The sequence below is a fragment of the Capra hircus genome, chromosome 2 (assembly GCF_001704415.2).
Source record: "Capra hircus breed San Clemente chromosome 2, ASM170441v1, whole genome shotgun sequence".
Classification (NCBI taxonomy): domain Eukaryota; kingdom Metazoa; phylum Chordata; class Mammalia; order Artiodactyla; family Bovidae; genus Capra; species Capra hircus.
Genome location: NC_030809.1, coordinates 51,173,055 through 51,189,931, shown reverse-complemented (window position 1 = coordinate 51,189,931; position 16,877 = coordinate 51,173,055). Strand labels below are relative to the sequence as shown.

General features: G+C 34.1%; 1 protein-coding gene across 3 annotated transcripts in view; it reads right to left on the bottom strand.

Moving 5' to 3' along the window:
- HECW2 (HECT, C2 and WW domain containing E3 ubiquitin protein ligase 2) overlaps positions 1–16,877 on the bottom strand; it is a 451,986-nt gene that overhangs the window by 59,364 nt on the left and 375,745 nt on the right. For all 3 annotated transcript variants that reach the window (XM_018061392.1, XM_018061400.1, XM_018061404.1), the window contains one exon: positions 3,997–4,080. In XM_018061392.1, coding sequence (XP_017916881.1) covers positions 3,997–4,080 — 84 coding nt within the window. The remainder of the gene's footprint in view (positions 1–3,996; positions 4,081–16,877) is intronic.

Sequence of the window (16,877 nt, the reverse complement as noted above, 5' to 3'; positions counted from 1 at the left end):
CCTTTTGAGCTCCTCTATCATGATTTTAACATATCCTTCCAGAATTTTAAATTTTCAACATATGTATACAGGAAAAATATATAGTTTTGCCTTATGTGTTACTAGAAATTATATAAATAATTTATAAGTATATTACATTCTTAAACTATTTCACTCAACAATATATTTCTGATATCCATCTGTGTTACTATATAAGGGATCTACTTTACTATTTCTACTTGCCATGTAATATACAGTCCATTCTATGCATGTTTGTGCATATGCTCAGGCCCTTCTGTCGAATTCGACTCTTTGCAATGCTATGGACAGTAGCCCACCAAGCTTCTCTGTCCCTGGGGTTCTTCAGGCAAGAATACTGGAGTGGGTTGCTGTGTCCTCCTCCAGGGAATATTCCTGACTCTGGGATCAAACCCCCATCTCCTGTGGCTCCTGTATAGCAGGAGGATTCTTAACCGCTGCGCCACCAGGGAAGCCCTATCTATGAATGTATCTGTTTATTTATCCATAACTTTCTTGACAACTGCTGACTTTTCCCCTACCTGTGTGCTTTTATCAATAATGGTACAATGATTATACTGTATGTATCGTCTTGTATACATATAACAGAGTTTCTTAGTATACATATGAAGTGAAGTGAAGCCGCTCAGTCGTGTCCGACTCTTTGCAACCCCATGAATTGTAGCCTACAAGGCTCCTCTGTCCATGGAATTTTCCAGGAAAGAGTACTGGAGTGGGTTGCCATTTCCTTCTCCAAGTATACATATGGTATATGTCTAAAAGCAGAGTTTGCTCAGTCATTAGTGTAGGTTTTCTATCCATACAACATACTGTCAAATTGTTCTTTGAAGAGGTTGTAGAACTGCAATACCACCAAATACAGACAGTATGGAGTTCCCATTTCTCACTTGGTATTATCACTTTTTAATTTTTTCAATTGAATAACGTGAAATAGTGTCTCATTATTTGAAACTGCATTTTATGATTACTATCATCTTTCCATGAGTTTATTGGCTATTCATGCTTCGATTCTTTTGAAGTGCCTTTTTATATCCTTTATTCATTTTTCTTTTGGGTTATTTTCTTTCAAATTGATTTAAAAGCATGCTTTATGTATTCATGATATCTTTGTTTTGTATCATGTGAACATAGTCTTCTAGTTTGGTGCCTTTCTTTATGTCTTTATATGTGATGTCTTTCATTACATAAATGAACAATTCCAATGTAGCCAAATTTATCAATCATTTCCTATATAAGCTCTGTATACTTTTTATAATTTAACAGAATATATGAAATAGAATGCATGCTAAGTTGCTTCAGTCATGTCTGACTCTTTTATGACCCCATGGACTGTAGCCCACCAGGCTCCTCTGTCCATGAGATTCTCCAGGCAAGAACTGGAGTGAGTTGCCATTTCCTCCTCCAGGGCATCTTCCGGATGCAGGGATCAAACCCATGTTGCTTATGTCTTCTGCACTGGCAGGCAGGTTCTTTACCACTAATGCCAAAATAGAATAACCAATAACAAATACAAAAAAGTTATTTTAAAATTCTTAAGTTTATAATAGCTATATTGGAAAAAACTTTACATGGGTTTATTTTGAAATGAATAATTTCCTGGAGCTGTATCATCTCTATATTGCAGCTTGCTGATATTCAAGTCCATTTGTATCAAGCATGACTTTCTTTTTTAAGAAACAGAAAATGTATATACGTAAAAAAATAAATCGATACGAGGATATAAAGTACAGCACAAAAAATCTGGCCAATATTTTTATAATAATTTTAAATGGAATACAATAAATGAAATCATTGAATCATTACATTGTACACCTCAAACTAATATAGTTTTGTAAAAATCAATTATGGGCTTCCCTAGTGGCTCAGTGGTAAAGAATATGCCTGCAATGCAGGAGTTGTAGGAGACATGGTTTCGATCCCTGGATTGGAAAGATGTCCTGGAGAAGGGCATGGCAACCCACTCCAGTATTCTTGTCTGGAGAATCCCATGGACATAGGAACCAGGAGGGCGATAGTCCATAGGGTCACAAAGAGTAGGACACAACTGAAGCAACTCAGCACGCACGCACACAAATCAATTATACATTAATAAAAATATTTTTTATTAAAAAATAATTCATGTTCTACAAAGTTCACCCAAGAAAATATTTTTAAATAGAAAGAAAAAACAAACAAACAAAGTATAAAAACAGACATAAGAGATTCCATCTATGTAACGAACAAATCCACTGCCTGAGTTTATAGTAACTGATGGAAATGACTCAAACTCCAAAGCAAAATAAACAATAAAGAAATGAGAGTATCCCAAAATGTTTCAATAATCATTAAATATTATTTATTAAGCATGCACATGTAATATATTGTTACAGTGTAAAATCATTTATTTGCTAATCCAAATGAAGTAAAAGTCTAGAATTAAATATCATTTATTATATATATGCAATAATTATAAAGCTATTAATATATAAGTAAATTTCTCATGTTTCTCCAAAGGCTCATTAACTTCAGAAAACATGTCTGTTTTCCTAAAGGTGAAAAAAATGTAGTCTTTCTCTATATACAAATCAGTTTTCAAATATTTTAAAATTCAACCACATAACACATAGAAACTCATGCAAATTATAGTGCTTACCAACATACAAATATTATAAACTATGTTGTAACTCAAAATATTTAGGGCTGTATCATTAAACGTTACTTAACCAAGAGAAGGTGTACAATAATTATGATTTCTGTTTTGTAGTCATTTTTGTTTTTACTAATTCCAACAGTAGAATTCTTTAAATAAAAAAGCCACAGACTTCTATAATGAATCAAAAGAGTCCTATCTCAGCCAGAATTTTGCAATAAAACTTGCTATATTATCAACAACGAAACTATGGTAGAAACATCATATTCCACATTAACTGACCAAGAATCTTCATGAATATCTAGCATGTCACATCCTGCTTTCAGAACTGCCTAAACACCACAGTTGAGGGTTAGCATCTAGCCTGAGAAGTGACCCCTATCCACCAAATAGGTCATGTTCATGATACAATGAAGGAAAATATCCATGAAAAATGGTTATATCCCTTTGAGTTACATTCCAACTGCAGAGTAAAAGAAAATGAGTTTTTGGCTTAAGTTTTACAAATATGGCAGCAATCAAGCATGCAGTATAAATGGTTAGAGTTAAGATTCTCATGAATAATATGAATGAGACTAGTACTACTTTGGAATAAATAAAACATTGCTTGATAATGGCCCAGCATGACTTCCCTTTAATTCTATGGAGATTATAATAGTGGGTGTCCCAACCACTAGGTAAAGCAAAATATTATTTTACTCTGGTCTCCTACATTTGAAAAATAATCAAAACTGAAAAAGTTTCTTAAAAACTTGCCAGGTTTCCATTCTAAACTCCCCTAAAGTTCAAAATCAAAGCCCATCTAACCATTAAAAAAGAAAATATAATTGGTCAGTTTTATGAACGTCTATCAAGATAAGTTGGCAGTGAGTACCAGTGACCAAATTTCAACTTCCTTCTCTGATTTCCCAAATTTAAATTCTCAAAGCCATAAAGTAAATAAATGACATCAAATCAGCAAAAGGGGACAAAAGACATTCTGAGAAAAAAATTTTGGAGAAAATACAAATACAACCTCTCTTTTACTCTCATGCGGTAAGTGAGGTATAACCTTCTGCCTCATTCTGTGATGGGACATTCTACTCATTGGTCTCTTTCCCTTTCCTAATACTGCATCCTCTGCCAGCAGGGTAAAACAAAAATCAAACTGATTCCAGTGATAAGAAATGAAATCTGAAATGACTTATCACTAAGTCAGTATCCTGTATCTCCATCACGAGTATTCCTCAAGTCTTTTAGAATAGAAGAAGCACTGACTGGCTGCCAATACTAGCACATTACTTTCTAAAGCACTCCAGAATGCCTGATGATAGATAGGAGATTTCCTGCTTTGAAAAGGCGTTACATACCTCAGCAGCATGACAAGGTCTGCATCACTTGAAAGACGCACCAATCCTGGAGTCCCTTCAGTTCGGATAAATTGGATCTTCTCCCTATTCAAGCAAATAAAGAGTTCAAATATGTGTAGTAAACGTTGGCGACATAATTCAGTACTTAAGGCACCATTTCTTTAAAAAAGAATGGTCACCACATTTTTTTGGTACCTATTGTGTGGTAGCTATTTGTGCCCTAGGAATACGCATCCAAGTAAAACGTGGTCCTTGTCTTCAAGGAGGACCCTCATGAGCATCAACATCACCCATTTCTAACAATGATAAAAAAAATATTTAATTGTTCTCATCTTTTGCTACTCAAATACTACTATAGGTAGCAGTACCAACCAACCAATAAAATTCAGTCTCTGCTTTGAGTTAAACCCTTGTTGCGGGCTTGACTATAAGCAACAGTCTGGACCATTCCGATTGATTTCTTGTTATTCCAAATATGATATTCATTTATTTTCCTGGGGATATACCTCTATATTATGCATGATGAGCACATTTCTACTTGGAAGTAGGTACTATCTGTAAATTATATATTCGCTATAAAAGCATGTGGCTCTTTCAAATAACTGAAACCTAAAACATCTTCAGTTACTACAGTTGGTGAAACAGACTATATGTACACTCTTGCAAATGTGTATATACTTATATATACACATACCAAACACAATTTTGGACCATTATTTATTATAGAGACATGTGATAACACCAGCGTTCATTTGTTTGAAGAGTCACTGTTTTGTTAATCTCAATTCTTTATATGAATATAAATTCAATAAAAATTTTTTTTGGTTGTTTCCATTCATTTACATTATGCCATTTCAAAGTACACTATATCAATTTTGACAAGAAGACAAAAAATAAGAACATAAACTGGGTACTGAAAGCATTGCTTTTGATAGGAATATACAGTCAACACAAATACACAATTTTACTCTAAGTGCTAAATGATGATATATTCTGATTTCTGTATACTATGAAATAAAGTATCAATATCTGATATAAATATTTGTTTAGATTTAGTTATTTTCTATAGAGTATCTTGTTTTCCTATTTGATAGTTTCATAAAGTTCTAATTAATTTTTATAATCCCAAATTTCAAATTCTAATTTACCTGTAGGCTTGAAAGTAATGAGGTGATGACAAGGTTCAACTGTTGAGATGAAAAATTCCCTAATGTGTGCTCTTAACCACATAGCTTACTGGGAATGATAAACTGAGTTTAGTCCTAGGCTTCTTCTGCTTAGATCCATTTTAAATAATGTGTTAGTACATGAAGCACCTAATGTTTGATATTTTCAACTTTTCTGCCTTTTATTGCCAGTATAAACATTATGTTTTACCTAATTTTATATAATATTATAACCATATTATATATACTATATAGCAGCTAGCTACTGGAAATACAGATACAGATATACATATAGGTGAATGGAAGGCATATATATAAAGGAACTACCAGAAAAGAAAAGTCAGCCTGTCTTCTCTGCTTATGGTTATTTCAGTCTGAAGTCTCAAACCAAGCAGAACATTTTCCCTCTAGTGTTATAATCATATGTCTGAAGCACATGATGGAAACCAAGGCCCATTATCAGGTAACTGGTATTTTGATAAGAGATATAAAAGTTGGTTTAAAGAAAGGTAAATCAGAAAAAAATTATCTTGGAAAAAAAATGAACTTGACCAAAGAAGTACTCTTATAAGCGTGACTAACAATATGTTGTGATCTTGCAGAAAAAAAAGCTACCTCTAGTCTATCACCACAATGGACTAGGCAAACAACAAAGCCAGAAAACAAACAGGCTGAACTCTCTCTTCTACTCATTTAACTGGAACCACACAGAACGGGTTGAGTGATGAAAAAGACAGCATGCTCTTGACTGTTGCTTGTGTGCATCCTATGATATCCTGTGGATAAGGAAGAGATCATAGCTTCCCGAGTCAGAAAGATGACAGGGTGAGGGAAAGAAAGCGAAAGACAGTGGAGGAAATATGCCAATTGGGAAACTTCTCATCACTTTCCAGATATTAACTATGAGGCAGTGAAGACAACTGCCTGATTCTTTAGGCCAGAAAATATAGAGGTGTGGCTTCCCTGCTGGCTCAGACAGTAAAGAATCCACCTGCAATGCGGGACACCTGGGTTTGATCCCTGGGTTGGGAAGGTCCCTTGGAGGAAGAAATGGCAACCCACTCCAGTGTACTTGCCTGGAGAATCCCCATAAACAGAGGAGCCTGGCGGGCTACAGTTCATGCGGCTGCAAAAGTTGGACACAACTAAGTGACTAAGAACATACCAGAGGCAGGCTGAGACTAGCTCTCTACAGGGCCAGCTAATTTATCACAATGACAAGAGACGGGTCATATGCTTCCAGGAACAAGGCACTGGAACGTGTTATTTGATATACATCATATCACTGTTATTCAGTCGCCAAGTCGTGTCCGACTCTTTGCGACCCCATGGACCGCAGCACCAGGCTTCCCTGTCCTTCACCATCTCCCAGAGTTGGCCCAAATTCATGCCAATATTCATTCATTCAGCAAACAATTTCTGAGTACCTACTATGTGCTAGGCATGGTATCATATACTGGGAATCAAATAGGATGCAAGACACTGCCCCTTTCTCAAAGAGTTCATGGTGCAGTGGAAGAGAGAGAATCCATGGGCAATGCCAGCATGACATGAATATATTTAAGTTATTCCATTCATTTAACTGAGCCCTGTTTAGGCCTTCTCTTCTATTAACTCCTTCATAGAGTTTTTTTCATGTAAAAACAAAGAAGGCATTGGTTTACTGTCAAGAAAGAAGATCAAGGCTGAGGAAGAGAAAAAAGTGGGTAGTTATCCTCAGAAATATCACCAATCTTTTCTGATGGGGGGAAAAACAGGAACGATTCCTTGGTTATCAGGTATTTGCCCAATATTCTTTAGTCCAGCATTTCTTAAACTGGCATCATTGCCTACTAGAAATCTACAGACATAATCTTGAATACTAGGAGAATTTTTAAATGCTGTGTTTCCACTTTGATGATTAAAACTGCTAATATGAGGTAAGCATATTTTGGACAAGCTGGATGACATTTATGACTAAACATTACAAAGTGACTTCAACTCCCATGTTTGCATTAACAAGACACTTGTTGCCAAGTGATCAGAGGTGAACTTTTAGAGTGTTGATGAGCAGGGCTTGATGTTAAATACGATAGCTGTACCTGTCTGCTACAAACACGCAATTCTTTCACCATTTAAAAAGACAAAACTTTTCTTTGGTAGTATTAAATTGCAGATTAAATGATAATAATGAAATAAGGCAAGGTAATGTATATGTAAATTGCCATAGGCTAAAGAGAAAACAAAATAAATGGACTTAAAAATGCTAAATAAAGCATATGTTATGATTTTTTCTAAGAACAAAAGTTTATAAATAGTTTATAAGTAGAAAAATGGCAGTAGAATCATCACAGGATATGTTTAATGATATATTTTCTTCAGTATTATACTTGGGGGTACACAAGTGAATTGGCTCATCACATAGATAAAAGCAAACTATTTGTTAAACAAGAAAAATTATGACCAAGATAATGCCACAGATGCATGTGATAGACCATTAGACACAAAAATCAAAAGAATCAAGTCAAACACAAGTGAAACAAAAAGCACAAATATATCTTTCCACTGACACTGGTCTCAACATTGGTGATTTGGCTTCTGCAAAACAAAATCTTCTCGCAATATCATTAACTCAAATGTTATATTTTTTGTTTTTACTTAACTTATATTTCTTTTGGCTTTATAGCTTATAAAGCTGTAAGGATATGGAGTTTATGCATGTTTTATATTTGTACACATTTTACGTTTCACTAAATACACATGGTTAAAAATCACTATTGTAGATCTGAAATGTTTGTTTTCCTTTTAGGATGGAAAATAACAGATTGGATCCTAAAAAATTTCCATGAGTCCATCCAGTGTCTGAAATAATCATAACAAGTTTGAGAAATATTGTTGAAGATTCACATGACTCTGATTAGAAGGACTTTTAAAAGTTACATTAATATATTTACTCATTTATTTTATAAATTTACAGAGTTAGAGTAAATCTGTGGTAATCCTCTAATTTCTTTCTTTATTGCCTTCACCTTAATGAAGAAATTCTATTCAATCTTAGCGGTTTATAATGAGAATGAAGATTATATTGGCTTCCCTGGTGGCTCGGTGGTAAAGAATCTGCCTACAATACAGGAGACACAGGTTCAATCCCTGGGTTGGGAAGATCCCCTGGAGGAGGAAATGGCAACCCACTCCAGTATCCTTGCCTGGAAAAATCCCATGGACAGAGGAGCCTGGTGGGCTACAGTCTATGGGGTTGCAAAGAGTCAGACACGACTGAGTGACTGAGCATGCAAGATTATATTCAAAGAACATTTTATCATTGGACCATTTCCTCATGGGCATGTTGCTCACTGTACCATTTACAACACACTCTAGCACTTCCTCCAGCACTGCACTTTCTCACACAGCCACTCAGTTATAACTTCAGTTCCTTCTGAGTCGTGCGATTCTGGAGGGCAAAAGCCCTTCCTCCTTTATCTCTGTGCCTTCCAGTAACCAACACTATGCTGTGCACATAAGACGGGCTTAGCAAAATAAAACCAGGCAAATGATCCGTTAATACCAAAATACATTTGGCTCCAAACAAATTTCCCTGAGTCTATTCAGTATTTGGAATAAACTTATCTTTATACCATTTTTTGTTGTGGTGGAGAAAAGAGAACCAGAAAGCTAACACTATTTACTAAAACAGAACCCACTGCAGGAAATACAAAACAGGTAATGACAACTTCTGCACAAGAAAACACAACTGTTATATAACTAAGAGATTCATACAGATACTAGACTATATATATAGTGACATCTCAGGGAAAAGTCGCTGGCTATTACTGTCTCTCAGATGCCTGTCGAATTCAGACCTTGGTAACCACTTCCTCCCAATGCGTAGAATCACCCCAGAAAATCAACTCAAGCAGAAGATCATTTGAGGACAAGGAACATAGTCTCAAGACTGGAATTCCCACAGAAAATAGCCTCACTGAAACCAACCAACATTTTGGTGTAGTTAAAGTAGGGCACGTGATCAAAAACAATCAGAAGCACCAATGCCTCTAAACCGCAACACTCTCTGGATTTCAGACTCTGCACACATGTTTCCTGTATGATGTTGTTGCTGTTGTTCAGTCGCCCAGTCGTGTCTGATTCTTTGCAACCCCATGGATTGCAGCATGCCAGGCCTCTCTGTCCCTCACTATTTCCTGAAGTTTGCCCAAGTTCATGTCCATTGCATCGGTGATGCCATCCAGCCATCTCATCCTCTGACACCTTCTTCTTCTGTAAACAGAAGGTTTCTGTATACAGTTTAGTAAACCTTCAAAAATACATATGTTGTGAAAAATTGCCTCAAGGCAATTTTAGAGAAATCCTCATGACTTTTCTGATGGAGTAATGCCAAGAAAGGAAAATCAGTACTAATGATTCATATTTCTGATTACAGTCACAGGGCATGGTCTGGCTTGAGGTAAGAACCAAGGAGTAGAAAGGTCAACTCTTCTTTCTACTTCCCATTACATAGGTAAGGTTTGAAAATACGGATCTATTATTATCTCACAATGCTTATGGACATACAGAGGTGAAATCAATTAGTCATATATTTAGAAGCAATATTTGTTGTAAGTGGATATAAATCAGCTCTGTGCTAAGAATTCAGAGAGTTACTTAACTCTCTCTGCTTGTTTTCTCATCTTGAAATAAGCATAGTTACAGTATTTGCCTCATAGGTTGGTGAAAAGGATTCAATGAACAAATGCAAATAAAAGGCTTAGCATAGAACTATTATATAGGAGCATGCAAAAATTTCAAAATATTGAGTATATTATCAGATAGGTCTCATAATTATTTATTCTTTTTCAACAGACAGAATGATCTATTGAAAATAGAGCCAAATTAGATGTCTGGTCATATATTCCTTTTTCTGCTTCTATTGTTGGCAAGTTGTTTTAATCTTTGTATTTATCTTGGTTAATTCCACAGATACCTATTGAGTACCTCTATGATATGCACTAGATAAGACTCTGGCCTCTCTGTAATACTGAAATTAATGCTGTGAGGACCAAAGAGATAATACACATGAAGGGCTTAAAATCCTCATAATTTAACAGACAATGGTAAACATTATTCTCAGTAAAGCAAAATAAAGCAAAACTATTTTAACACCAACAAAAGGAATTTAGTTATTACATGCAAAAAACATGTGGCTATAAGACACCTTAGTCAGACATTCTTAACAGCTTGTACCCTAAATCCATCATTATTCTGAAGAATATCTAGGTTATGCTAAAATGTATAGCTAGAGGTTTATATTTTCTTATTAATTATAATAATTTATTATGTATTTGATACAAGAGTTTTAACTGAAAAGATATTCAGGAATTGAAACTATGTTATATAGGCATATATTTTATTTTAAAATATATATATGAAAGAAAAAACAAATGGGTTACAATATAACCCATTAACATTAGAATGGATAAGTCTGTAAAACAGTATGTAAAGGAGCAGACAAGGATACAGCAGTATTTTTTAGACAATGATATAAAATGTCAAGGTAAACGAAAAAAATAACTTGAGACACCAATTTCCAGAAAATTGTACTAGAAGTTTTCTAGATTTGGCAGTCATTATTTAGAAAACTATAAAAAAAGTCCACTCAGAAACAAAAACATAAAATACTTTTGGAAAACCTAGACACAAAACATTCAGTGCCTATATAAATAAATAAATAAGAAAAATGCATTGTAAGAAATGCAAAGGTTGAATGCATGAAAAATTATACCTGTAGAAGAAAAAATGGAAAACTGTAAATATCTTAATCATATGCAAAGTAACTTAAACTTTTTAAAAATGTCCATCAAACTCCCAATGTAATTTTAAAGGTTAATAACATTATTCAAAATTTCATCTTAATACTTAAAATAATGCTACATGCTAGAGAATTTTAGCCAAGTTTCTAAAATAAATAATTGTTATGCTACCATTTCCTGGGATGTAAAGTAATTATTGGAATATACAAAGATATATAAATTGATTTATTAAAAAGAGGGATTCTATATCTTTATATATGTGATCTTGAACACTGGAAATGTAGTTACTTACCCCTTTGAGGTGAATAATTTTAGGGGCTATCATTAAGTCCCAAATATACTGCTATGAAATTGATTAATTTATCACATTTTCTTAAACACCCACTTTATACAATAAAAGATATGAGGTACTATGAGAAGTAAGAACTTATAAAATGAGTAAAATACAACTTGATTCCATGTAGCTTATACTTGATTTGGAATATAAGTGTAAGAAAACATATGCTGGGAAAATAAAAGTTGTTTTTAAACATTTTAAGCACAGATGGTAATATTATACCATTTTTATTGTAAATATAAAATTCAGACACATATGATACCTGATTTTTCGTATAATGGCACTCTGATGGGTCTGCAAGAATGTTTACTATAAAATGTACCTTCAAGGTACAGACAGCAATAACTTATTCAATGGGATGTATTAATAGTATCCATTTGTATGTAGGACAATGTGCTTGAAATAAGGGCATTTTAATTTTAACCAAATTAATTTTTCTGAAGACAGTTTCCATAACTATTCAAATTCATTGAGAAAGACAAAAAATACATTATTAACATAGAGGCTATGTATATTTTATTCGCTTTGTAAGATTCACTAATAATTTTGCAATTAAATGTAGATATAAAAATCAGATTTCATTAAAATCCATTTTTAATATCAGAAATAGTAATACATTGTTCTCTATGATTAAAGAAATGTTTTATTATTCTCTTGGGTTTAGGGAAAGCATTGAGGATAGAATCCTTCCTGACACTGTACTTTGGTCCACACAGAGACTACATCTGATGAGCTACTGAAGAAGGATGCCATTCTGCTGAACTCTTTTTTGATATGTGCAACCAAATATAGCAAAAATCAACAATAGAACACACATACCTAAAACATGGTTATTCTTTATGCAAGAAAATGGTTTGAAAACCCTAACTGAATCCTTTGTTAGCCAGAAAATATAATGCTTTGGAGAAATATCCAGTAGATGAATATATTTAAGAACTTTATTTATGGAAAAATTTAACAAATACCTGGGTATAATACTTTAAAAGGATCTAAGCTAATCTTGGCTATGAGAATTTTTCTTTGGGGTCTTTCTTAACCTTAAATGATTGACTGTCTAGTTATTTTAAAATTAATAGTTATGAAATTCCACATAGGGAAAGTGTGAAAACTAGACAATTATGTACATTTTGATGTACATGTCAAAAATCTATACACTACTACAAATTGGAACATCCATTTGCATAAAACATAAGTAGCAATTATTTCTTCTGCAGAAGCTGTGGAATAGAGATCTAGGACTAAGGATCTGTGTTCCTTACTATCCTAGGTAACTATATTTCAACCCTCTCATTAGATCTACAAGAAGATTACTGCCTGAGAAAATGAGTATAATTCACCTTTGGATGACTTCTAAAATGTTATGTCAATGACTCTGCCATGATGTTTGGCCCTCAGTAATTTGTACTGAATCTTGAACCAGAAGACTCATTCCTCTGTGCAGATGTGGAGCAGTCAAGGCTGGTTTCATTGCTTACATGTAAAAAATTTTAGAACAAAGTTTCCTAAAGAACATAGAGTAAGCGCAGCACTAGAAAGCTGTCCAACATAGAAATTAGTGATGGAAGGCAAGAGAACATTCCTGTATTTTAACTACGCCCACAGAATTATACGATGGCACTTATACATATGATCCATCTTAAGAAGAGTGGTTTAGAAAACCAGCAAATTTAGGGGAAATTACTTTGAACTGAGTCCTTGTGATATAATCAAGAAGTGAAGGACGGGCTACTAATATAATATTACTTAAATTTACTATATCCTTTCTATTGCTTACATAGTATCAGCACAGTAAATATACTATCTCATTTAATCTTCAAAAGGACACTGCAAGTTAGAAACTCCTATCCCCATCCAGATGAGGAAACTATGACTTGGAGGAGCTAAATGCCTCATTCAAAGTCTGGTGAGTAAACCACAGAGCCAGAATTCAAACCAGGTCTTTTTGACCCTGAACTCTTAAGATCTATATTTTACTACTTTCTAAGTGTCATTATTAATGCTGATCTCCCAGTTGGGAAACAGGACTCTCCAATAACATTATGTGGTTGTCAGTGAATTATCTTAAGTATTTTTAAAAAATTCAATAGTTAAGCTATGTAATTTTTTCATAAGAAAAAAAGTCTCAATGGAGATTTCCTGTTACATATAACTTGGTACAACAAAGTTCAGAAATTTGTCACGTTGGTTCCAGACATCTGAAAGAACAGTAAACAAATGAGGAGAAAATGATGAGAGAGCTAGGCAGGTCGTAACAGGAAATGCATAAGGATTGGCAAGGGGAAATCTATGCTATTTTGAACAAGTACATCAGATGTTAAGTGAGATTAATATTCTAGCCAATATTAAATGCAGAAAAACTCACCTGTTAGAAAACTGAACAAAAAATAGATTAGAAATTTTGAACACTGGGGTTTAAGAAAGGTAGCTTTCAGAAATTTTAACTTTTTATTTCACAAAATTCTGTATTATTTGATAATTTCACAATGGCATGCACTGTTTTTAAAAATGAAAACAAAATTAACCATATAATTTGAACAATAATGAAATTCCAGGGCCCTTAAAATAGGGTTATGGGAAGAAACAGAAGGTCAGAGTCTGCGTTTGCTTCTATTCTGGTGAACCCTGGGACACATATTCATTTGCCTTTTGTAGCTCAGAATTTCTTGACTTCCAATTTATTGATTTACTAGTGACATAAATAGGAAATGGCCCAATTTATTTAGAACAGAAAAAAAGCATCATAGATTATTCTCACAGGAAGGAAATTTTTCAAAGAACATACTCATGGAGGGAATTGACCTATAGTTCGAAATAATTATCATCAATGTTTGAGGAAAGCTGGGTTAGTAGGGAGTAGATCTACTGGTTAAATTCAACTGTTACACAAAAGGGAATTCTCAACTCTTAAGTCAGTTTTACAGTACTTGGTTCCTTGTTCATAATACAATATTGTACAAGTACCAACACCAAAATTTTATTGACTTTGCATGCATTCCATTCATCTATAAAATATTCTTAAAAGGTTGTGTTTTTAATTAACAGATTGTCTTTGGATAATATCTTAGAACATTTTGTATCAGTCTTTATTTGAAAGTTATAGAGCTTCTTAGTAGGATTACTCTCTTTCACTAAGAACCAATGTAGTAATCCAATGAGACACAATCCATCTGATGGAACTACAACTTTTGGATGTTGAGTTTTCTGAGCAAATAGATCTCTTCTGAGATTAAAAAAGAGAGAGAAAACAACTTGGTAGTATGTACATTTGCTTGACAGATGAAGTTAGAGGAAGCAGAATTTTAAAAATAGCAATTGAAAGCAAAAGCTATATCCCAATGATGAAAACCCATAACCATTCTACAGGAAAAGGTACTCAAGGTACGTCTTAAGGAAGAGAAAGCTGTGTATGGATACAAACTAAACAAATTGCTTGCTATCTTCTGGAGGGCAAGGAATCATACGAGAAAAATGAAAAAAACACAAAGCACAGAGGTGTACCTATTTGAATTTCCCAAAGACTGACACTTATTTCCTCATTATATTATGGAGAAAATAAGAAGGAATATTTTTATCTGTGCCACTGATGAGGAACAATGTACACACAGCTCAGGACAGGCTCACAGTTACCTTTGCTACTTTTGAGCCATGACTCAGCAGTTCCATTCCATGCATAAATCTCTTATCAAATGTATGACTGAAATATGAGATTAAAGAACCCCAGCTTCCCCGCCTTCATTTGTGGGAATGTTCCTTACAATGCAGTTTTTAACGATTTGAAACAGAGTGTTCCTTCAGATGTACAAACTTCCCCATCATGTAGTTATGATAAGCAAAGTGCTGAACTATCAACAGATTTTCAGGCTAAAAGCCATAGTGACACACACTCTATGAGCAACATTATTCCATTGATTGAAGTTCCTGCTTCTTCCTACTTGTCATGACTGCTCAAGCTTTCTATGGTCAAATTCTATAAACAGTTATAGACAGTATAAATGGAAATTTATTAATGTTTTGAAATAAGATGGAAATATTTTAAAATCTATCAAACAATATCTTAGCAATAGATTATCACATGAGATTGTCCTTAATTGAGGACCCCAGGTGTCACTAAATAAAAACCTTCAGCAATTTTTAGGAGATTAGAGACTTTAAAGACTCTAAAAAGCAGAAGGAATAAAACAAAACTGGAATCTTCCAGTGGGGCCTGTAGGTTTTTCCTGTTAGGACCTGTTAAGGTTCAGTCAAATTAATGGTAATGTGTATTGCCTTGTTCAGGTAGATTATATCATCTTATTTCTCTGACAATAGAGATCTTAAGATATGTTAAATTAATAATAATGCGGAGTTGCAGAGCAAAAGTGGAAAATTTTGTGAGTTTCCTTTTTCTTGTTCTTTTTTGTTGGGACAGGGTTCTTTCAGAGGAATGAATATTGACTACAAGGGGAGGAGCAGGTTGGAGCTGAAGATGGTAAAGAGAGAAAACAGAGTTCTCCCTATTTTCTGATTTGCAAAAGAGGAGGGATTTTGTTTGTATGTTTGTTTGTTTTGCTTTGCAGCCCAGAACCTCTAAGATCTCTCATTATAGAACTGAGGGGCTCATTTCTGCAAAGTTATTTTTACAGAAGACTCTCTAGAGGCCTATGGGTTGCTGAGTAGATGCTATAATATAAAATATACAAAATGACAGCTTGTATAATTTTTAAAATTTTTCCTGACCGAGAACAGCATGCTTGTCAAGTTGGGGAAAACACTGATACCTGAGTTAGATGTTAGTTAACTATGTGAAACCAGGATTTCTATATAAGCAACATTAGTAGTATCATACTTGAAATTATGTGAAGTTTTAGCCTTTAGAAACTTTAGAAAGTTTTAATGATGACTTTTAAGATACGAGAGACTAAGAACATCATAAGAAGGATATTTGGTAATTTATCTCCATATAAACATCTATGTACATTCACTATATTTGCAAAATGTTACTAGATATTTTAGCAGTAAGGAAGGAGAAATAATGAATTGGATAAGATCCCTATTTGCAAATAGCTTATAATCTAATTGGAAAATAAAGCATAAGGACTTGAAAAGTCAAAGCACAAAAGTCATATAACCAAAATAGTAGGAAGGACAGCTTGATACATTAAATAATTAGCGATCAAATCAGTGTCTAGACCAGAGGCTATTATATCTGGATGTGCCATTGAAATCATGTGGAGAAGTTTTAGGAAATTAAATGCTTGAACTTTACCTAGACCTCCTGAACTAAATTTCTGGTCAGGGCATGGGAGGATAGAGGGCATAAATTCAGAGAAGAAAGATAAGTTGGGGGAAGCAAGACCTGGCATTTTGGACTTTATAAAACTCCCCAGTAATACTGACAAAAACAGTTCAACACAGCTTAGTGGAACAGTATTTGAGAGCTGCTGTCATGGACCAGGATGGCCCCACTGGGCAAACATGTTTTTGCCATTAAAAGTGGCATATAGACTAAATGGGCTTTGAGTTATGTAGGATTTCAGCAGAAACTCCCAATTCTTTCCATCTCCACCTCTCTGATGCTAAGCACACCAAAGTTGAGAAAGACTAGACTACATCACG